This window comes from Bactrocera tryoni, chromosome 1 (genome assembly GCF_016617805.1).
Source record: "Bactrocera tryoni isolate S06 chromosome 1, CSIRO_BtryS06_freeze2, whole genome shotgun sequence".
NCBI classification, from domain to species: domain Eukaryota; kingdom Metazoa; phylum Arthropoda; class Insecta; order Diptera; family Tephritidae; genus Bactrocera; species Bactrocera tryoni.
In genome coordinates, this window is record NC_052499.1 from 63388229 (window position 1) to 63412571 (window position 24343).

The window sequence follows — 24343 nt, forward strand, 5'->3', positions numbered from 1 at the left end:
ATCAGTTGCTCTGTATATATGTACATACATATGTATGTATGTACATATTTAAGCAGTTGAAAATATGTTTCGAGGTATTTTAAGGATAAAGACAGTCTAGAGCCCTCAAAACAAGAATAATTTTGGCAATTTGAAGGCAAAATGTTAAAATGACGGCTACTGTAACAATTTTCGAAATCAAATTTTTTCAAAAGAAGCTCTTATGATACAACTTGGCTTTGACTTCTACTTGTTTGATTTCATAATTTCGTTTTTGCTTGAAAAAGTATTGAAAGATGGTTTCCTGTTTTATAGGGTATTATGGCTATGTCTTTTAATATGTCGGTAGAAAGAACGATACAGATTTAAAAAAAAAATAAAACTTTTAAATAACAATTTCTCTAAAATAAAATATTTCGAATTATCGATAACTCTTAAACAATCACGAAATATCGATTATTTTATATCGATTAAATTAAAATCTCAAAATAGCAACTATTTTAATTAGCATTGCAAAATTTTCGATTATTTTCCAACAACCACAAAATATCGATTACTTTATATCGACTAAATTAAAATCTTTAAATAAAAATAAAAAAAATAAAAATATCGATTATTCTCCATCGATTTAATTAAAATATTTAAAGAGCAACTAATTTCAATGAAAACAGTAAAATAAATCTAATTATTTTTCAAAGCCACATAATATCGATTATGTTGTATCGAGTTAATAAAATTTTTTAAATTGTAATGTTTAAAATTATCTATTATTTTCCAACTATTACAAACTATCGATTATTTTTAATCGATTAAATTGAAATATTTAAACAGGAACTAGTTTTAATTAAAGTATCAAAATTGAATAAAATTATTTTTCAACAAGCACAAAATATCGATTATTTTTTATCGAATTAACAAAAATTTCCAAAATATACAAATACTTAAAGATCAACTAGTTTGTATTAGAATATTTAAAATTATCGATTATTTTCCAACTATTGCAAACTATCGATTTATTTCTATCAACAATAAATAAAAATGTTCCATTAGCAACTAGAATTAGTTATAATTTTAAGCATTATCGTTTTAAGATTTAAAGCAATTTTTTCTCAAATAACGAAATTGTAAAAACCAAAAATAACCTAAAAAATATGCAATAACTTCTTAAAATTTCATGAAACTTGCCTTTGAACCACCCTTTATACGTTTATGGATATATGAAATTGCATTCGGAAATATTTCCACTCGGCTGCTAAGTGAAAGCTTTTGACAGCTGTTACTGCTCTCCGATGCTCTGTTTTGTTTACACACAATCGATAGGTGGGTGGTGTGTCGGGAAAGCTGCACGAAATCACTTGCATCGGCACGAAGCTCTGCTTCTTTGTTTTTTATCAATACTGCACACACACAGTTTGCTGCGTTGATATGCAACAGGTTGTTATGATTTGTTTGATTTGTTATCGTTAGGTGGACAGAGAGCGAAAGAACAGATAAGTAATTTATTGTTGTTGTTGTTGCATATTCGCATTTATTTATGTTGGCGATGACAGTCGAAAGCCTGTTGGTTTCCTATCGTTGCGCTGCGTTGTCGATTATAGTGTGTGTGATTAATGTTTGGAACATTTTTATAAGTATCACTTGTTATGAATTGTAGTATTTGATATTATGTACTTAAAAATATTTGAAAAGGAGTGCTAATAGTGTATACATTTTCAGCATATCTTTGTTTTGTATATGTTATATAAACTTTTGAACTGGAATTTATAGATAATATGTACTTTACTTAGTAGTCGCTGTTCTACTAAAATTATCTTACGACCAGTGCAAGATGGTTGATTGCGAAATAGTTGCATACATTTAGGCAGTCACTTAAATTAATTTCCTGTATTCTTTCTAGCAAAGCGGATATGCTACGCTAATTAGATATTACTATTATAGTTAGAGATGGTTGGTATAGTTGCGCGAGTTCGTCTCGCGTTAATAGACGGCATGCTGGCTTGGACTGCGCTTGATATGGTGCGAAAAGCTGTTATTACTCGGATTGCAGAAAGCCTATGCAGTGCTTTTACTGGTCTTGCAGGTTGAAGTTAACTTTTTTAAGCAGCTGTAAGAGTATGCATTTAAAACTTATTGGAATTTTTTTTAATATATTTCCGATATTCATTGTTTTTTGTGGCAATAAAAATCTATATCGATCATTTCGCGATATGTGGACTCTCAATGGTCTGCTATCGTTAAGAAATTCAACTTCTGCTAAAGTAAATTACAAAAATTAAAAGACAAGTAAATCTCATGAGCGAATAAAATAACGAGAGAAGTAGGACCTGTGCGCCGAAGCAAATTTTAAGTTCACATAAAGCTTTCAAATGCGTGCTTTAAAGCTCCAGACAGTAACAGGATACGAATAGGAGTTGGCCAGCGTTTCAGTAGCAGTTACTCCTTCGTCAAATAAACAGCAAGTTGTCGGTGAGCGCATACCTAGTATAACGCCACCATTACCAACGGGTGCGGATGCAGCACCGAATTGCCTTCATATAAAAAGTGCAAGAAACTGCTGCATTTTCGGTAAGCGGCTTTCGAAAATAAATTTTTTGAAAATTTTCTCGTTGTATTGCTAAAAATTTATACCAAATTCTCGCTTACAAGACTTCGAGCGAAAATGTGTATTCGTTGCAAGTTTTCATTTTGAGATACAGAAAGTAAATCGGCTTAGCGGCCGATTTGTGTTGTGGCCCGAGGTCAAGAGAGGCACGACAGAAATAGTTTGGGTGTGTAGAACAATGGCAAATTCATATAAATTATGAAATGTGCACTTTATTGTGTGTAAATGGAAAGTGTTCAGTAATTTCTGAATTATGGGCTATTTCCATAAAGATGTTGAGGTTATTTAGCTGATCAATTGAGCTTTATTGTGTTCGATAAATTTTGTAGCAAAGAAAATTGCAAGGCGTGGAATAAATGTGCTAAGCATTTGAACTGTGAACCAAAAATGTTACGTTTTAAGTATAAAAATATTTTATGCGTATTTGTTTGTGAATTATACGTAGGGTTTCTCATCCCTTCAGCTTATGAAATTGCCGTTATAAATGTGCTGTGAACTATCTTTCTTGTTTACTGACAAGTTTTGTTATTTTTTCCGAAACATTCTGGAACAATAATTGGCAAATAACAATATCTAAAACATGTTTGAAGTCGCTTCCGTAGGCTTGATGCATTTTCCTACTGTTTCCAATTATTCCAAATATTGTATATGTACAAGTATATTTAAAGGAGCGAAAGTGGAAAATATAAATTTACTCGAAATAAGTTTCAATCTGAACTATCAGTTTTATAGTCTGAACAGAGAATTTCAAGTTGCACCTAGGTACCGTATATTTAGACCCCCGCACGTATGGTTGACTTTTGGTCGAAATTTCTTATATAACTAATATCAGGATTTTCCAACATCAGGCTGATTCTAATCTACATATATGATTGGTTTCGCTGGCTTTGATTCTTGCATCAGTTGCACCCGAACTTAGTCCTTCCTTACTTGTTATTAGATAATTTTTTCGGTTATGGACCATAGCAAAGATAGTGAAATAATACAGGAGTGAATGGTAATCGGAGGAAAATATTCTCAAAAAAATATCTTAATACCTTCAATATAGCTTTACTACTATAAAGCATTGATGACATCGAAAAGCTTGCATTGTTCTGTAAAAATAGAGAAAAAAGCATTCCTGAATACGGTAAAATATTATTTAGATATTATTCTGATCGTAACTACATTTATGGCTGTCAAATCAAATTCAGTTCACCTTTCACTCTATAAAATCGAATAAGTTGCTTTAAACCGCTATCCATGTTGTAATGCAGGCGTGAATGTCGGTGGGTGCATATACTATATACAATGAACCTATTCAGTCTCAGTTGTCCCTGTGTCGTGCCAATGAGGAAAAGCCTTCAGTTGTTTGCAAGTCAAATAGATACTTTTACTGTTTTTTATTTGTTGCAGCTGGCAGAAGCAAAGAAAAATGTCATAAATTACAACAACTGAAACAGTAATAATCACATTTTGTCACTGGAAAATGACCTAAGTGCACATTGAACTTGGTGAGCCGACAACTTAGCCACACTTTAGTCACATAAGCCCATCCACTATGACAAATTGATTGTGAGGCTTTCAAAGTGTCGCAAAGCCGCTGTGGCCTGACATACCGCCCGCCGTTTGCCTTCGCCGTGGCCTTACAATGTGTACCGTCATTTATTGTTTTTGCACTTTTACTTTCTGTGTGTTTGTCTTTGTTTGCGCTTTTCCGCTTTGCTTTCCCTTTCCAAATGAGCGGCAATAGACACTAACATAATATGTGTGTGTACAATTTTCATTTTACATTTCAGTGTCAAGTCGTTGCAGCCTTACAACGGCTCACTTGTGTGCGGTTAGTCATAACACTTGGCAGCGTACGGCGTGGCGTATACGCAACACAACAAACCTACAGACATAATTGGCGCGCAAACTTGAAGCCTACAGCAGCGCAGTACGCACCTATTTCCATTGTAGGACATTGAAAATGGCTTGCCCCTTTTTTCGTCGCAGCGACTCGTTGGCGCGTCAGCCATCGGTTTGTGCGGAAACGAGCAACAACACTTGGCAATTGGAGGATGAAGAGCAGTCGGGCGATGCGTTGACACTGACACATTTGCAAATGGCCATACAGCTGCTCACAGCGCCATCGGTAAGTGAACACATAAACACACCATACAATACTATATAGAATTCGAAAGTTTACTTTGTAATTACGATAAGTTCCGATATTTATTAACCAATAATTATTGCAATAGTATAAAAGTTACTTTGGGTCGTCAACGTTTACGTGCTTAATTAGTTTTACTAGGGTGTATTAAAACTTTTGTACTCCTTACTCTTTCTCCAATTATAATAAACTCTCGTAAAAGCACGTTGGTTCAAAGAGTTCAAAAAGAGAGCTGAAAGAGTCTTTGGTTATAGTTACGAGGTTAGATATGTCAAACAAGTGAATGCATGCTTAAGATATGTTGACTGATTCCTATAGACGAGAAAATAAGTTTTGAAATTATTAGAATCGATTCCAAGTATTAACTTATTGAGATAGTAACGTTAACAAATGGCGGCGCTAAAACATTATCGGACCGCGTCTAACATATATTTTAACTAAACTGGCGGACACATAACACACACGTTAATTTTGTTTTACTGAAAATATGAGATGTATGCCCAGAGTATAATGTAATTATGGAGGAAACGCTTACCCGTCTAAAGAACAACAAAGCAGTCGGCGCTGACAGATTGCCGGTCGAGCTATTTAAATACGGCGGCAAAGAACTGGTAAGGAGCATGCATCAGCTTCTTTTTAGAATATGGTCGGACGAAAACATGCCCGACGATTGGAATTTAAGTATGCTCTGTCCAATCCACAAAAAAGGGAGATCCCACAATCTGCGCCAACTACCATGGATAAGTCTCCTTAACATCGCATTTTAGGTTATATTGAGCGTACTGTGTGAAAGATTAAAATCCACTGTCAGCAAACTGCTTGGACTTTATAAATGTGGCTTTTCGCCTGGAAAATCAACAACTGACGAGATATTCACCATACGCCAAACCTTGGAAAAAACCCGTGAAAAGCGGGTCGATACACACCAACTCTTGGTGGTTTTAAAAACTGCTTTTGACAAGGCGATGTCTGAATTTGGTATCCCCGCAAAACTAATACTGCTATGTAAACTGACGTTAAGCAATACCAGAAGCTCCGTCAGGATCGGGAAAGACCTCTCTTTGTCGTTCGATACCAAATGAAGTTTCAGACAAGGCGAGTCCCTATCGCGTGACTTTTTCAATCTACCGCTGGAGAAAATGATTCGAGATGCAGAGCTTAATCAAGCAAGTATAATCTTCTACAAGAGTGTACAGAAGCGAAGTAAATGGATCTGGTTGTGAACGGGGGCGAGACGAAATATCTCCTGTCATAAATCAAACAGTCGTCGCGTTCGCGACTTCGCATCTACGTAACTGTTATAATAACTTCGGAGTCGTTGATAATTTCGTCTATCTTGGAACCAGTATTAACAGCAACAACGATGACAGCCTCGAAATCCAACTATGGTGCAGAAGCATGGATGATGACAACATCTGATGAGACGGCCTTCGGATTTTTCGAGAGAAAAGTTCTGCGGAAGATTTATGGTCTTTTGCGCATTGGCAACGTCGAACGATGAGCTGTACGAGATATAAGACGACATTGACATATGTAAGTAGACCTCCACTCCGTCGGAAAGACCAGTTGGAGAAGGACCTGGCTGCACTTAGAATCTCCAATTGGCGCCAACATCAAAAGGGAAGAACGGCTGGCGCTCGGTCGTAAAGAAGATATGTAGAAATTATCAAAATTCACCTCCTGGTATCTAGTCTGTACTTATAGTAAATTTGCAAAACTATTATACTCTGTAGCAACATGTTGGAAGATTTGAAAAAGTAGATATTGTACTGTGAAGCTACAGTTCAAATTTTCAGTGGTCTAATCTCTTAAATACTTTTCTTACAGAATTCTGATTTGAATACCGCTGTTACGTCGCTTATTGCCAAGTACAGTCAAAGTTGGCCGAAGATTTCCAAATTGTTAGTATAAGCAAAACATAAGTAACGGTACATTTGTGCTAGTCACAGCAATCTACCACGCTTTCTACTTTTCAGACGCATTGATTTGGACACACTGAAAAGTGTACCCAACTATGATTACTTGGCCGATATACAGGATATACTGCTGGAGATGGACGAATCGAGTGCTAGCGAAATTCTAGTGTTGCTCGGCGAGGAATTGATCACTTCGTGTTGCACTGGCATTATCGAGCGCGCCTTTCGTTGCCTCGGCACTGATCTGCAAGAGTTCCTTGGCTCACTAGATGGCGTTTATGATGTGCTAAAGCTGCAGGAGGTAAGAGGAATTGATTTTCATTTGCTAGTATATCATTCAAGGACTTGAAGGTTCCTTAAAAATATTTTCTGTTTGTGTAGAATTCAAAAACTCGTAAAACTATACGATACCATGGGTATCCCTCTACAGACAAGGTTGAATGCAAAAATAGTGGCAGACGGCGGATTAATCGATTTTTATCTTGAAATGATTCCTTTCAGCCGTTTTAAATATATTTTAATCTTACATACTAGAGTTAATATACTGAACAATATTCTTCTGAGCTCGAACTAGGGCCAACTGCCAAAGTGAATCTAACCAAACTCACGATGGTGATTTATTTCTTCCGAAGTTGACGTCAAGACAACACATTCTAGTCTTTCCAAATATCTTTTCCGCTAGGAACTAGGAAAAAAATTTTTAGCAAGAGTTTGCTACATGAAAAGGTCAGCGATACACCAATACACCAACAGTCCCAACTTGCAAATTGGTTTCTTAAAAACATTTATTATCAACAAGACATCAATATACTTACCGGTTTTTTCTCTGTGGCACACGCAAAATATTAATTTACTAATTACCCACATAACTCTTTCAGGAAGACGTCACCGACACCGGTTTCGTGTGCGCAGGCGATGGTGAGCTAATATTCACCTCTGAACGTCCTGTAATCGCTTGGCTGCTACTCGGCTCATTGAAGGCTCTAACCCGAATGCTATACAATGTGCAGGTCAATATTAAAATAGAACCGGTCGAAGGTGATTCGCGTCGCTATCGCTATTTATTTTCGTTGGTCAAGGAGTACACTGGTTCAACGGTACCGTTGCAGCGCAGTAGCGTCGAGATGGTTAAACCAACAGTTTTGCCAGCGCAGCGGAATAACTCGAGCAAAGCTGCCGATTTGGCGATGAATTCGAACACCTTTTGCAAGGCATTCCCCTGGCATTTCATTATGAATGAGAAACTAGAATTGCTGCAAATGGGTAAGTCCTCACTTGTAACCTGATCTATAAATATATATATACATATATAGGAATTTACTTATACTTTGTTATTTCTAGGTCGCGGTTTCAGTAAACTATACAAGCCACATATAACCGATCACGGTTGTCAGGCGACCACTTACTTTGACTTTAAACGACCCAAAGGTTTGACCATGAAATTCCGCGATATCGCTCGTCGTACATACACACCATTTTTGATTGCTTTAAAGAGTCCACCAAACATCAGTGAGTTTCCGGCGAAGGTGAGTTAAAAAAACCATTTGAAAATATACATTTTGAAATAAAACGAAGGGTTGTTCGGTAAAAACGTTCGGTTATTTGTGAAGCTGTCATCCGCAATGTCATTAAGTGAGAGGAAAAGAACATTTCCTAAGATTTGCCATTACAACTGAAAAAAACCAGGTCCAGACTCATGCATGCCTTCCCTAAAATTTGCCATTACAACTGGAAAAAATCTATTGCATCGAACATAAAATGCTGGTATTTCGAAAATACAAATCTTGGTATTTATATAACCAACTAAATTAGAGAATTTTCGCTTGAATATAGAAAATTCCAACGGTCTTGTTGATCGCCTTATTCACTGATATCTTGGACAAAAGCACTAACATTTTAAGCAGCCTAAACGGATCGTGAATTGAAAATTGTTGAACCGGTCATAAATGGTAGATATACTTGTAGCTGGTCGATCTGAACGATATATTCCTAGATGGTAACATTGGTCTGGTCTCCATGACAAATTTCGTGTCATTTCGTGTCGTGTTTCAAATAAAAAAATGGCTTTCCTTGATTTGGATCGGTTAGTTTGTATGGCATAGTGGTCCGAGCTAAATCATTTATTCGGCTATTTTAGCGATATTTTTAATAATAATCTCGTCCAAATCTCTTATCGAATGGAAAATTTTACCTTATAAGAAATTGATTTTGAACGACAAATTTGTATGACAGTTATACTTCTCTTTATTGGTGTCCATAACTGGAGCCTCCAAGTGTATCCAGGTTATTCTCCGCCTGGTCTTTCTCTGCTTCCCTTGTGGGAACTGCGTCGAACACTCTCAGAGCTGAAGTGTTTTCATGCATTCGGACGACATGACCTAGCCACCAAAGTCGCTGTCTCTTAATTCGCTGAACTATGTCAATGTCGTCGTTTATCTCGGACAGCTCATCGTACTGTCCAACATTCATTACTCCGACTCAAGACAGACATGTTGTCATCATCCATGCCTCTGCACCATATAGCAGGACGGGGACTTTTGAACGACTTGTAGAGTGTGACCTTTGTTCGTCGAGATGGAACTTAAGTTCTCAATTATCTACTCCGTTCAAAGCCGCACCTGTTGGCAAGAGTTATTCTGCGTTCGATTTCGATGATGACGTTTTTGTTGATGTTAATGCTAGTACCTAGAGACGACTTCGAAATTATGACTGCTAACAGTGACGTAGGAGCCAAGTCGAGAGTGCGATGACAGAAGATATTCCGTCTTGTCCTCGTTTACTACCAGACGCATTTGCCTCGGTTGTTTATCCAGTCTGGAGTAAACAGAACCAATGGCGCGGTTGTTGAGGCCAATGATATCAATATCATTGGCGTACGCTAACAGCTATACACTCTTACAGAAGATTGTACCTTCTCTATTCAGCTCTGCAGTTAAATTTATTTTCTATAGCAGTAGATTGAAAATGTTGTAGCTTTGTTTAAAACCTCGTTTGGTATCGAACGGCTCGGAGAGGTCCTTTCCACTCCTGACGGGGGTTTTGGTATTTCTCAGCGTCAGTTAACACAGTCGTGTTAGTTTTGAGGGGGTAAGACAGCTTTGCGCTGAGCCGAAAAAGACGCTTGGAAGAAAAAAACGTGTGCAAAATTTCAGATTGATATATCAAATATTGAGGGACTATTTCGCGAGTATAAAATTGGAATGACGTGCATGATGACTATTCAGCACCCCACGCTGATTATTTATATATATTTATTATTAGCTTCTCGACGTTTTCTTCTGGGCGTAGGTAGGTAGAGTGGCTATCTGACTACGCACCTAGGCCTTTGGGAGACCCATTGTGATACCACCGTGAATAAATTCCCTCACACTACTGTCTCCTCTTTGAAGAAACTCCTTGCTTCCGATGAACTTCGAGAGATTTCGATTTTTTCAATGAGAGTTTTCTTATAACCTATCAATTGTGTCTTACGTTTTATGATTTATATATTGATTTAGTTATATTTTTGAAGTAAAATATAAAGGTCTAAAACCTCAGCCAGATTTAAAGTAAACTGCAAGCCTCGTATTAATTACTGAGTTAGAACACTTTAAGTAACAATAATAATAATTTGGAATTGTATGGTAAAGAATAAAGCATCATATTTTTCTAAACATATTATTTCGAGCATAATACTTTTAATAATTTTCAATAATGTACGAGTAATATTATTTTCACTATTCGAGGGTTTGGAAATCAAAGGACAAATGGTACATTGCCCTGAATCCAATTCGTTACTCTTCATGGGGTCACCATTTCTCGATGGTTTGGATGGTCTCACATGTAATGGACTCTTCATATCGGATATTCCACTACACGATGCTACACGCGAAGTTATTTTGGTCGGCGAACAAGCACGTGCTCAGGATGGTTTGCGTCGTCGCATGGACAAATTGAAAAGCTCAATCGAAGAGGCCAATGCCGCCGTGGCTAAAGAACGTAAAAAGAATGTCAGTCTATTGCATCTAATATTTCCAGCTGAGATAGCAGAACGCTTATGGTTGGGTGCCAGTATCGATGCCAAAACCTATCCGGATGTAACAATACTGTTCAGTGACATTGTTGGTTTTACCAGTATTTGTTCGCGTGCTACACCCTTCATGGTCATCAGTATGCTAGAGAGTTTGTATAAAGATTTCGATGAGTTCTGTGATCTCTTCGACGTGTACAAAGTGGAGACAATTGGCGATGCTTATTGCGTGGCTAGTGGTTTGCACCGAGCTTCGATCTATGATGCTCACAAGGTAGCATGGATGGCATTGAAGATGATCGTTGCTTGTGCCAAGCACATAACCCATGATGGTGAGTAAAAAATAATTATTAACTAATATGGTTTGCATTTTATTATTTTTAATGACAAAAAATTTCATATATGCAGCTGTTTGGAGACAACTTAATTTTTTAGGTGTCTTCAGACCTTAGCTATAATCGTATTATAATACCTTCATCTTTAGAATGTGATTCAAATAACACAGAAAGAACTTAGTTTGCATTTAAAATTGTTCTGTCTAACACCAATTGGGCACAAGGCTCAATAGTCGTCGACCAACGTCTGCTAAGCGCTCGCGAGGTCCACTCTGATGGAGTGGGGTAGAGGTGCACCGTTATGCTAGCTCATCGGCTGTACAGTTTCCAGCGATTCCTCTGTTACCAGACACCCAAACGAGTTTGATGATGATCGTATTTCAGAAGAGAACAGAAACCCCTCGACTAATTTTGAGTATTGAGTAGGAGTGAATGCTCACCACGCTGAAAGAGGCAACACTCCGGAGCAGTAAGTCCACTATCTTAAGAACGGCTACTTCTGCCTGGAAAATACTACAGTACAGTGAAAGTAAAGCTAAGCTCGAGGGCGAGCTTCTTACAAAAGACTCTTCTCTAACCTTCCCTTCAAGCTTCGAACCATCCGTGGAAAGGCACATTGCGCCTCTTCCCCAGAAACTTCTCCCAGTTCACATAACCCTTGTGTTTATGTGAGCGCAGAAATAGGCGCCAGGAATAACCTCCACAACGCATCGGTCCAAGATTTAAGGGATGCAATTGAATAAATAGATTTTCAGGGAACTCCGTTTGCAATCTTTCATATACTTATTACATCTTCTCTGAGAGCGGTCTTCACCACAATGCCCTACCGGAAATATCTACAACTGCTTTGTGGAGAATGGCATTAAGCGCCATTATTGGTGATTACGGAGTTGCGTTCAATATTCATATCGAGTGTAGCCTTTTCGACACCATCCACAAGACGAATACGTTAGAAACATTATTGGCTTGACTATGGTTACCCTATAGTTCATCTATAGCAATATAAGGTAACCGATGCCTTCTTTACTCTCTCCGCAATATTTGGCCTCCCTGAAAGCTATCTATCAAGGATAAGTCCCAAGTATTTTACCTTATCATGAAGTTGAAGGCGCGAAACTCTGTAAAAGGGGAGAGGGACCTCTGGGATTTTGTACTTCATGGTAAATAAACCACTTCAGTTTTACTTGACTTGACACTTCTATTCGTTCAGTTGGATACGCCGAGCTACTCTTAGGTTACTCGTAGCCGGTACGTACTTGTAAAATTTTTCCTTTTATCATATCAGCAACGTCGGAAGGGGAGGCTGTCACTTGAAAACCTCGTTCTTGGATTCTCTATTAGGACATTGACCACCAGGAGCTAGAGTAATATTCATTCAACTGTTCGCAGCCAGTTCTGCTTAGTAAGCAGTATAGGGACCGCCATTTCGGAAAGCATTCATCGACTTCGACGATTTCTTTGATCTTTCCGGTCATTATTATCCATTGTATCCATTGACATGTCATTCATGTCCCGCCAATGTTCTTAAAGAATTGAACTTTCAATGCCAATATAAGTATATGTCCCTTATACGGCAATTTACTCACATTTTGGCCCTGTTCTACTACAATTTTAACAAACAAGCTTAGTGAACCCAAAAACTTCATTTTAGAATAGATCATCTGTTTCTATGTTTATGAATTGAATTTACGTGCCCAAAGAATGGCTTCATCTTGCTATATTTTCTAGTAATATAAAAAAAAGCATTCGGATCACTTATCCGAATTCCGTATCATCCGCATACGATTGGAGATTTCCAAACCTAAAATCCGCCGTTTTTGCTTTGTAGCATGGCCATCTAGATGAAAATGCTATGATGGTAGTGAAAGTTCTTTTTCCAAATTTGAATCACAAACTATCGACAACCGTCCCTGTACCGCGACTTTCTTTTCATAAAGTTTGTATTTTCAGATCAAGAAATCCAGATGCGCATTGGTCTGCACACCGGCACAGTATTGGCTGGAGTCGTTGGTCGCAAAATGCCGCGTTATTGCCTTTTCGGGCATAATGTCACCATAGCCAATAAGTTTGAGTCCGGTAGCGAGGCTTGCAAAATAAACGTCAGCCCAACAACGAAGGAGTAAGTTTTAATTAATATGAACCACTCATAAGAAATACCTAAAAGCTTTCTACCTTATACTCGTAGCTGGCTGGTCAAATATCCTGGTTTCGAGTTTGACTTGAAAGCACGAGATCCTTCCTGCTTGCCCAAAGAGTTTCCGGATACAAGTGGCGACAAGACATGCTACTTCCTTGAAGGTTATCGTCATCCAACACTAAGCGCGCATTCGCCCCTAGTGGAGCACATCAGCGAAGCGCTGAAGTCCATTTCGGAGCAATAAAGAAAAAAAGTAAACAGTCAAAAAGAAACAATATTTACGATAAAGAATGATATTATATCCAATAAAAAAGCAAAGTTGACGAATAAGGACGATTGAGGCATGCCACATAACTAAGTGTCGACACAATGCCGCACCCTGTAAGCAAAAGCCGAAACTTTCAATGTTATATTTATTGTTGTTTGCTCATAATTATCGCCGATAAAGCACAATCCATTTTGAGCTGTTAAAGGAACAAATCAAAAACTCAATAAAGCATAAGTGGCCAAAGCCCAAATAACAAGTACCATATAGAGGATGCGATATTTTATTTTGAAGACTATTAGTTTCTGCAACCGTTATTTCACTATTTTATTTAATAATCACATATTACTTGATTCCAATATTGGAGGACAAATGAGTAATCGTCAGGTATATTCTTCGTCAGACAAGTTGTCATCTGTTGTGCCATCTCCTCGCTATTTTTACCCTGGAGGAAATAGGCATTAGCAAGATGTGCGCAGTTCCTTATAACCCGCCCGTTGTGTGCCGTTAAACGAGCCGATCCTGCAAAGCTGTGTATAATTTCCGACGCCTAAAATAATGAAAGCAAAGGAAAGACACTATTAAACCCTTTCAACATACATATATTACAATAAAGTCTAGTCAATTAACGGTTATGAGTTCGTAACACTTTAAAATAGTCGAGCGATTTATTTGTAACTAAACGATCGGAGTGATGATAGATAATGAATTTGGAATGTCTGCCAACCCGTCTGTCTGGCTGTGTGAGCCACAGCTCGAGTTGGCACATTTTGATGTAATTCCTTATGAGAACATTTCGGTAATTGCTTTACCTCACCTCGTGTGGTAGATTTTAGTGGACGACTACTATCATAATTTCAGCCGAATTGGACTCGTTTTGTTTTGATAGCGCGTATCCGCGAATTCTAAGAAAATGGAAAGAGTTCTTAGAAAAGAAACTGCGAAGCGAAATCAAGAGACGCTTGGGTGCTGTAAACGGCGACACCTTTTCTTGTATGGCGACCATAAAAATTTGGTTTAACGAATTTTCATGGAAGATAACGTGACGGAATTCCACATTATATTTTCCGAACGCTAACTTGATTGCCGAAATAGATGAGACAGTAGGCAGCATCGCTAAATACCACATGGGTGTCGCGTTTGCTCCCAACGGACAACAAGCGGACATGTCAGACCTCTTTACAGAAAAGTATAAAATTTAAGCACAATCCGAAGATGATTCTACATCAAGTCTCGCCGTCGAAGAAAACTAAATCCACTGATACATATCAGAGACCAATTAGTATTCGACCTAGTGGACTTCCACCCGGTGGATATGCTTCAAGAAAGCGAAGGATCGGCCGAAAAGTTGAGAGACGCCATTTAATGGAATTCTTGTGTTCTACAACTGAAGAGATCCTATGTTCAATGCGAATCGAGGTCGAATTGCAAAAAAACTACGATCCTACTTGGTGAGGAAATATTACAAAGGCAATGCACCCCGCTCTCACTCCAACCAAATTTGTAGTATTTAAACTCATTCCAAAGAAGATTAAACAAAGAGTCTCGCCCGGCGAGAAAAATTGGATCCACTGAAACACAACAGAGACCAAGAAATAGTCGACCGAGTGGAGTACCAGCCGATGAAAGCGCTCCCAAGAAGGCCGATCTTTCATCAGCCGAAAAGGTGAGAGCCACCATTTTATGGAATTCGTATGATCTACATCTGAAGAGCGCCTATGTCCAATGCGAATCGAGGTCGAATTGTAAAAGCAACGATCCAACTTGGTGAAGAAATAATATAAAGGCAATGCCACTCGCTCTCGACCGCACTAAATTTGTAGAATTTAGCTACGAACTGCAGACCTATGTATCGTATTCTCCAGATTTGAGCCAAAAGAGACAGCCACGGAAGCTTTCTTTATTGATCTCCAGAAAACTTAATTTTCTGTCTGGTTAAATATATTGAAACGTCGCTGGATCAAATGTATCAAGCCATTTTATTAGTTAAATACTTATCGGGTAGCCCTCGTGTGCTATTTTAAAATTGTTCTTCGCCAATTATGGTCTCTAATCTATATTATGTATGCTTGAATATTATAAAACGGAAAAACTTACATCAATTCGTCCATAACTGTCAATGTAGTGTAACTGTGAATATATACAAAGCGCAAATACTGGTGATTTCATGTCCACAGTATCTTCCATTAACACAGCGGAACAAAATCGATATGGTTCAACACCAGGTTCCCGATATAGAGGTAAGGGCTAAGAATCATACATAAAGAAAAATATACAAACTTAAATAATAAAGGTGAAACTCATCGCCTACTTCTTCAAATGGCAACTGCTCCAATTGCACGTCGTAGTAAAATAAGGAATTGAAACCCAATTCACAATCTTGACGGAGCTTCATCCACATTTCGTAATATGGCTCACATTTCCCATTCATTTCGCCTGTCTTATACAATGCATCTAAGCAATTCGTGGACAAGTTTTGATGCCCACGTAAATTCCATAACATCGCAAGCAAACGGTCCGACTACAAGAGTACGAAGATAAATAAGAATAATTAAATGAGTTACCAAGCCAAGAGTCTACATATGTACATACATACTTACATCCCAACCCAACGTGTCAAGCCGTATGAGTCCCACGCGACGCAGAAAACATTTTACATAGCAATGTGTGTCGTGTGCCTCCGCTTCGTTACTGAAAATTTGCACTCCCCAATTGACATTCGCTCTTGGCAGATCGCGGCTGCAGCGATGCTTTGCATAACGTACAACCTCTGGCATTAGGCCCGGAAAGACGCTCGGATCTTCAGCGTCACTGAATACTTCACTTTCAGCTTCCTTCGATATATTAGCATTCACATAATCCACTTGTATGCCGCTCAGAGCTGTGCTGTTGGAGTTCTCAGTGTTCGTGTAGAACGCCAAAGCGGAATTGGGTAGGTGTAAAAAAATATCCGAAAGGCAAAAGAAAATTAACGCGTTCATTTAAGCGACTGAAGATAGAAGTGGAGATTTCACTTTTGTGTCTGTTAAAATTGGAAAACTTCAGAATATTTTTTTTTATATTTCAGAGTTGACGTATGTACATATGTATGGGGCCTGAAAAACTACCTTTTTCTTAAGTGAGCTTGTAGAATCTGTTGATAACTGATTGATAAAAGCTATGTGTTTCATAGTTCATAATTCGTTGGACAAATGGATCGTAAATTTTGGTGTTAACAAAAAAAGATATATGAAAGAGAGGAATGAAAATCAGTCAGCTAGAAGTACTATGACTCCAATAATTTCGTGTGAAGGGATTACTTTTCTTCCAATATCTCGAAAAACGGAAAGTCACTACACTCCGCTGGAAAGAGTTCTATCGACAATGAGGGAGTAACTTCAAGACTAAGAGGTATTTTGAAATGAAAAATAAAAAAAAAAACGGTCTCAAAAAGTTGGATGACCGTTATAAACGCTTTATCGCTTCTAATAGCAACTATAAGGAAAAATAAAGCCGAGTTTTACGAATACAATTTCTTTGAACCGATTCGTCTTACTGCAATATAGCACCAGATGTATCGTATAGTAAGTTTCTCAAATTCTTGGAGCCATGTACAGTTGCGTGCAACTAATTATTTTCTCTTCGATTTTGAAACTTCGCCATACTTACAAGAAAAGTAAGGATATATTTAAACCAATAGTTGCAGATTAGCTCATCTTGAAAAACAGTTCAATAGAAACTTCTTTTTCGTCTCTTCTACTGGCGTATACACTGCACGCTAGTCGTTTCTTTTTTTGCTATTGGGCACCAATTCGAAATAACATGCCAGCAGCCAGATCCTTCTCCATCTGATCATTCAGCGGCTGCTGAATCGAAAACCTTCAAAGCTGGAGTGTTCTCTCCTTATTCGCTTAACTATGTCAATGTTCCCGTATATCAAATGCGGGGTCTTTCGTACAAGGCGGTTGTTTCTTTTTCATTATGAGTGGCTTTTACGTGGCAGGTCCCAAGCCCAGCGCACTACCTAGCTAGGTAGTATAAAGCTTTATAGACATTTTAATAGCGAGCCGCTTGTTTCAAGAACGGCGAAGCTGCAATTAGACTTCAGCGAAACCTTAAACCGAATATGTCGTACTGGCTACAACTGTACTGCTTACCCAAAAGCATAACTATACCCCATTGCAATATCTTGTAACAAAATCATTTCTATCGATTACCTCTTGACATCTGCGTTGCTTTGACCCCACTAATCTTTGCCATATTTCTTATGGAATCGCTTCTCACTATTTTTTCGATATTTCGTACAATTTGTCAAAAATTTTATTTATTGCTGTACCTTTTTTCAGGTGAGGTTATTGATTTGCTTAAGGTTTGGACTGCAAGAAAACCAGTCAAAAGCGAAACCATTTCTTAGCTGTGTACCCTATTTCGGATCGTTGTTGTTCTGATACATGTTTCGTCAGAAAACAATTCCTTTTTTCCATTCAATTGTTGTCCAGTGGCGGTATTTTTAGTGAACTTCAATCGAGTTTTCGATCCGAAAATAGCGACTTTTTCTGGGAAATCACTTCACATAGTCCTACTTCTCTCAATCGCTTTCTATGTCTGGTGAGGTTTTCTTTTTTTGGTTCCTTAGCCCAAAATTCGAAGATCTAATATTTACGGAGCGCGTCATTGTTAATTAGTTGCACGCAAGTGTAGTACCAGAGACCACCTCACTACGCCAAATAGCAAATTTCTCAATGTTATATCGAACTATGAAACATTCTACGAACAAGAATCAGTACGATGAATCAATCAGAAATGTATCACTACCAAGTATAAAATGATCTAGTTAAAATAGAGAATTATTTAGGTTAGGTTCCGCGGAAGACTTATGGTCCTTTGCGGTTTGGCACTGGCCAATATCGCATTCGATGGAACGATGAGCTGTACGAGTTATACGATGATATTGCCTTAGTTCAGCGAATTAAGAGACAACGACTGCGTTGGCTAGGTCATGTCGTCCGTATGAATGAAAACACTCCAGCTCTGAAAGTGACCTATGCAATACCCTCCGGAGGAAGCAGAGGAAGAAGAAGACCTTCACTCCATTGGAGAGATCAGATGGAGAAGGACCTGGCTGCACTTGGTATCTCGAACTGGCGCCAAATTGCTAAAAAAAAAGAAACGACTGGCGCGCTGTTCTTAACTCTGCTATAACCGCGTAAGTGGTGTCTACGCCATTAAAGACGAAGAAGATTTAGGTTATTGATTGTAACGGTACCATAATTTAGCCATTATGGAAGTTAATGGTCGTGTTTGCTTATATATCACATTTTTATACAAAGGAGTAACACGTTCCTTTGTAATACGCAGTTTTCTTTATGTGAAACTCAATGGCGGCCGAGGCCGTTATTTTTATAGTAATTTGTGTCAATTCTCGAGTCAAACTGGAACCTCGTGAATATACAAGTACTATAGATTCAATTTGTGTTTGAGTAAAAAAGTGGACGGTTTACTTGAGAGCTGGGCTGGGCTTATTTTTGGCTCCGCAAATGACTTAACGTAACTCTTTTTTTTACCGATTTTTAAATAACAATACGAATAATTTCTGAATTTATTAGAACACTTTGAATGTATTAGTTCTTGAAATGATTTTTTTCCTAAACAGAATTTTTCGCAAAATAATGATTTCACAGTCACAGCTAACTTATAACTGAAACTTTGAATGAATTTTAGAATTGTCTCTGCATTTCATAAAAAATATATTTTAAGATAACAAAGATAACAATAACGTGTAGTTTATTGTCAACAAAACAAAATGTGTTTTATGTTTATATTTTTCAAGGGAGCACTGTGCGTAATGAATAAACACAAGCGTTGAGTAATTAGAACTTGTTTCAAGTCAGACATAAAAACATGGCATTAAATAACCGGTTATTCAATAATACCAACTAGTAAGATAGAGCTTAATTCAAACGCAGTTGAAGATTAGATGACCAAATTGTAGGAACCTAGGAAAAGTGGACGTAAGTATACCATCGTATAAAGAATGGTGTCCAAACAAGCGGAACCAGTGTATTCGAAACATTGGAACCTATATCGCAATAATCGTTTTTAAAATAGGTAGGTCTACTTATGTCTCAGATGGCCTATCCGTTGAGTCCAATTTTCGATGACTCGTCTGAGCATTTCGAGTGCTAACTGACGAATGAAATGCGTGATGTTTTGTTCCAGGGTCTGAATCGAAACGGAATTGTACGCTAGACTTTAGACTTAACATATTCTCACCGGATAAAGTCTAACGGTATGAGATCTTACGATTTTGGTGATCAATCGACCGGCCCAAACGTGATTATCTGCTCACCGAAGTCTTCTCTCAATAAATCCATTGATTGATACGAAATAGGGAAGGTGGCGCCGTCTTGTTGCCAAAAATGTCACCGAAAATCACGAGCTTCAATGTCAGGCATCAAATAGTCGGTTATCATGGCGGGATAACGGGCGCCATGACAGTTATGTTTTCACCGGTATTAATTTTGATGAAATATGGACCGATGATTCCATCAAACCAGACCAAACCGTTGTTTTTTTCTGGATGAAATGGCAACTCTTGAATTTCTTCAGGTTGTTCTTCGACCCATATGCGGCAATTTCGTTTGTTCATATACCCATTGAGCCAGAAATTATTGGAATTTTGTTTTGTACGCTTTCAATTTCAGATCTCGACGTAAAATGTGAAAAGTCGTTTTATATGTCAGTCCAAGTTGGTGCGAACGCCGCCGAATCGACTCTCCACGGTCTTCATGTACACTCTCAGCTACAGCTGCAATTTTTATACCCTGAACAGGGTATATTAAGTTTGTCACGAAGTTTGTAACACCCAGAAGGAATCGTCGGAGACCCTATAAAGTATATATATAAATGATCAGTATGTCGAGCTGAGTCGATTTACCCATGTCCGTCTGTCTGTCTGTCCGTCTGTCTGTATATATACGAACTAGTCTCTCAGTTTTTCAGATATCGTTTTGAAATTTTGCAAACGTCATTTTCTCTTCAAGAAGCTGCTCAACGGCCGATATCGGACCACTATAACATATAGCTGCCATACAAACTGAACGATCGGAATCAAATGTTTGTATGGAAAACTTTCACGAAATTTGATATATGTTATTTTCAAAGGCAACAATGTAATCTCCGAAGAAATTGTTCAGATCGGTTAACTATAGCATATAGCTGCCATACAAACTGAACGATCGGAATCAAGCTCTTGTATGGAAAACTTTCACATTTGACAAGATATATTCACGAAATTCGGTATATATTATTTTCTAAAGTAACAATGTTATCTCCGAAGAAACTGATCAGTTCGGTTAACTATAGCATATAGCTGCCATACAAACTGAACGATCGGAATCAAGTTATTGTATGGACAACTTTCACATTTGACAAGATATATTCACAAAATTTGGTATAGATTATTTTCTAAGACAACAGAGTAATCTCCGAAGAAATTGTTCAGATCAGTTAACTATAGCATATAGCTGCCATACAAACTGAACGATCGGAATGAAGTTCTTGTATGGACAACTTTCACATTTGACAAGATATATTCACGAAATTTGGTAGAGATTATTTTCTAAAGCAACAATGTAATCTCCGAAGAAATTGTTCAGATCGGTTAACTATAGCATATAGCTGCCATACAAACTGAACACATAGTTACTAACAGAAATGCACCTGTGAAGGGTATTTAGCTTCGGTGCAACCGAAGTTAACGTTTTTTCTTGTTTTATATTATTATATCCAATAAAGAATGCATTGTCTCAAGTTGAATGATGGTATTGCGAATAGTATGCTAAGTAGGTTCAATCACATTAGCTTTCTCAGTCGAATTAATCTACTTCGGCATGAGGTATGTATGTATAGGAAAAAAGTTTGAAGAAAAATGCAAAAAGCACACACAGGACAACTTTCATATAGGGTTCTACTGTAACTGCTATGAGTGGCCTCTGAAATCCTAAGACATTATTCACCGCAAAAGATTTAGTGAAGGAGTTCCTTTTTGTCTTAGGTCCTTATCATTATGTCACAACATTAGGTTGCAGCGACGTACACTTTGGATTGGTTGTCGGCATATTTTATCGACACTGATAACAGATGACACCAATTTCATGGTGGGAAAGTGGGTGTATAATAAGGAAGGAATAGTGCTAAGTAGAAGCTGTTGGCCTGATCTCATGAGAAACTTAGATTTTTTAAGGTCTCATGAGAAATTTAGAATTTTAATGTCATTCAAAGTTCATTCAGTGACTGTGCGGTGGCTGAAATTATAACTGAACTGTCGAACAGAACTCAAATATGAGTTCAGATATGCTATAGACAGCACATGATACGTTTATGGTTGATTTTAGGCTTCTATCGCAGGAAGTACAGCCCTTGACGGAATTGAATTCGAGCCGAGTACATGAAGTACTAAATTCTAAATTCGGTGTAATAAGTTAAATTATTTAAGATTTAAGACTTCCATGAATCTTATAATTTTTTCGAACAGGGAATTCTTGTTTTATCACTCATTATTAATTGATAATAATTAAGTCATTAGTGAGCAATTTATTAAACGTCATCCGAACTCAGTGATTACTTAGAAATGTATATATGTATAATGTAAACACATAAACGTCAGAGAAGATTGATAACATTCTATTTAGTTTCTTAGGTTGTTTTTTGTTTTTGCAGAAATATATATATTTATTGTGGTTATAATTCAGGCATAGGTGGTAAAGGTGTAATAATTATAAAGCTAACAACAGTTTAATCTCTGTTTGATAATCACTATTTTGCTTCAACATCGCAAACCAACAGAAACAGTTATTTCTGAAAAATTTTCCTAGTCTCATAATGATTAGTACATATATAAAAACGAAAAAATATTTATATACATATGTTGCTACAATTTATTTTAATATTTGTTATTATTTACTTTAACTCACCTCAGTAACTTGACTGATGCTCCAGCTGATAATATTTACAGGGTCGTTGAAAAAGATGTATATTCCTTAATGCAGAAAAGAAAGCACAAAATTCCTCTATGGAGGTTCCCTTCGATAAATGGGGCGCAACACTCTCTCAAGGACCGCACCAAGTACTTTGGGGTAGTCTTGGACAGAAAATTGCTGTAGAAGCCGTACGGATATCCACTTACCAGAAGCCAATGGAAAGGGTACAGAGGCTCGCTTCTCTGTGCATAACAGGAGATTGAAGAACTGGTACTTAACCTGCCACCTAGAGACCTCTTCACTGAAAACTGCTTAGCAGCATCGTCGGTACGACTACTGGCAGTAAACAAATTTACATATAGAACCTTCGGGCATAGCTCGGTGGATAATGGCATTTGGGCAAACACGGACCGTCGCCCCGTTCGCAACGTCTTGGGGGCGGCAAAACGATCTTCGCTGTTTTATAATATTCAGAAAAATACTGCAACACATTTTTTTACAAAATTTATTATAAAAGATAAAGAGTTGTACACTCACAATGTAATAATCTGAATAACATTGAAAAATATTAATTTTTACTCGAATACTCTTCAGTCTTTGAATTTGCCTTATATCTTTCTTAAAAATAGTGATAGAACTTAAAGATGCACTTTTCTAGCTTTGTCTAACGACGAGTCACTCTCACAGTTACCCTATGCTTTGTTTGTAACAAATACTTTTATTTCTCCAAATTTTCAAAAATGGTATTTAAAAACTCCAATTCGGGCAAAAATTCCTGAAAATTGTGTCAAAAGTGTACAAGATATAGGGCGAAAATGGGTTTTTATATGGCTTTTAATAAGATGTCTTGTAAATTTCCTATCAATTTCCTCAAAAAACGTATTGTGAGAATTTTGGAACTTCAGAATTTGCGTGGCTTCTAGTTACTAAATTTTATATATTTAATATCGAAGATATTTTGTAAAAATTCACTTTTGTTCGAACCACCTCATGAAACTTGTAGGTAGGTAGATAAAGGGGGGGCGGCAGAACATCCTTGGCCCCGGGCGCCCCAAGTTGTAGCTACGCCACTGACTGCAGAAAATGTCTAGAGCAGGAAAATTAAATAATAAGTTCCTAATAATTTTGAGAAATATTGGCAAGATGACAGCCCTTGGACGAATAGTTCTGCTCCGAGTTTGATGGATAGAAGACAGCCTGTTCTTGATTTATTACATAGGGAGGGTAGGACAGTACAATTGACTTTAGATGTGAATTGAGTGTAAGTAACAATATCGTAAACGCAAATTTGATGCAAGTTATATTGGACATACTTAGCTGAGAGCTACTGTTGCAAGCGAAAAATTGTACGAGATGCGGTAAAATTATTTTTACTGAGTTTTACATTATCTTCTTCCTGTATCTCGGGCGGTGTAACGGGAGTTTCGACATGAATATTTACATTGAGCTCAAACATGATCTGAGGAATGGTGGCGCCCACTTTGTCTTTACCTCCACAAATAAGTTAAATGTGGGGATCGGGCTGGAAGGTCAATGCAATTTTTTTTGCCGTCAGATTTTTAGAAATGTTTGCTGTAGTAAAAATTATTAGCAATCTAAACCTTTTTCTAGCATTTGTGGTCAGATATTATGAGCCAATAATCTATCTACATATATGTATGAGTTTCCATCGACTGGTATTTCCTTCTGAAAAAATATGGGGGTTTTGGTCATTTGTCTATTTAATGGCGTTTCATGGATCTGAAATCTATTTTTGTTTGCCCAAAGTGAAAATTTTGATTATTGGTATCATCAAAGCCGATTTCTGGTTAACAAAAAATGCATATATTTTATACAGCGATATAAATGAAGATGTACCCTATATAATAACTCAAATGGGGTTACCAAGTCAACATTACATCAGATTGAATTATCCCGTGAACCTTGCAAATATAAACAATAGTTCGCTGGAATCGATAATCAATAAATATATGCATACATACATACGAGTCTATATGTATGTATAC

The 24343-nt window shown here is 37.5% G+C and overlaps 2 protein-coding genes and 1 long non-coding RNA gene across 5 annotated transcripts; 2 read left to right on the forward strand and 1 right to left on the reverse strand.

Annotated features, from left to right (window-relative positions):
• Window positions 1-2417: 2417 nt before the first annotated feature.
• Window positions 2418-13644, forward strand: LOC120782872 (head-specific guanylate cyclase). Of its 2 annotated transcripts, XM_040115419.1 has the most exons (9): window positions 2418-2544; window positions 4360-4697; window positions 6543-6616; window positions 6692-6932; window positions 7510-7894; window positions 7973-8157; window positions 10357-10972; window positions 12926-13094; window positions 13161-13356. In XM_040115419.1, exons 2-9 carry the CDS (start codon window positions 4533-4535, stop codon window positions 13354-13356), a joined length of 2031 nt encoding a protein of 676 aa, XP_039971353.1. In that variant the 5' UTR covers window positions 2418-2544; window positions 4360-4532. The 2 variants fall into 2 exon arrangements, with proteins under 2 accessions (XP_039971353.1, XP_039971361.1); XM_040115427.1 differs by lacking the exon at window positions 2418-2544 and having other exon boundaries at window positions 4533-4697; window positions 13161-13644.
• On the reverse strand, window positions 13520-19031 carry LOC120782887. Of its 2 annotated transcripts, none has more exons than XM_040091510.1 (5): window positions 18858-19031; window positions 15978-16366; window positions 15689-15898; window positions 15475-15624; window positions 13520-13927 (listed from the first exon to the last, which is right to left on the reverse strand). In XM_040091510.1, exons 2-5 carry the CDS (start codon window positions 16356-16358, stop codon window positions 13709-13711), a joined length of 960 nt encoding a protein of 319 aa, XP_039947444.1. In that variant the 5' UTR covers window positions 16359-16366; window positions 18858-19031; the 3' UTR covers window positions 13520-13708. The 2 variants fall into 2 exon arrangements, with proteins under 2 accessions (XP_039947444.1, XP_039971373.1); XM_040115439.1 differs by having other exon boundaries at window positions 15978-16399.
• Window positions 16223-22693, forward strand: LOC120766194. Its single transcript, XR_005704583.1, has 3 exons — window positions 16223-16309; window positions 16445-16767; window positions 22373-22693. It is a non-coding gene; the product is annotated as an uncharacterized LOC120766194 (long non-coding RNA).
• Window positions 22694-24343: the final 1650 nt, after the last annotated feature.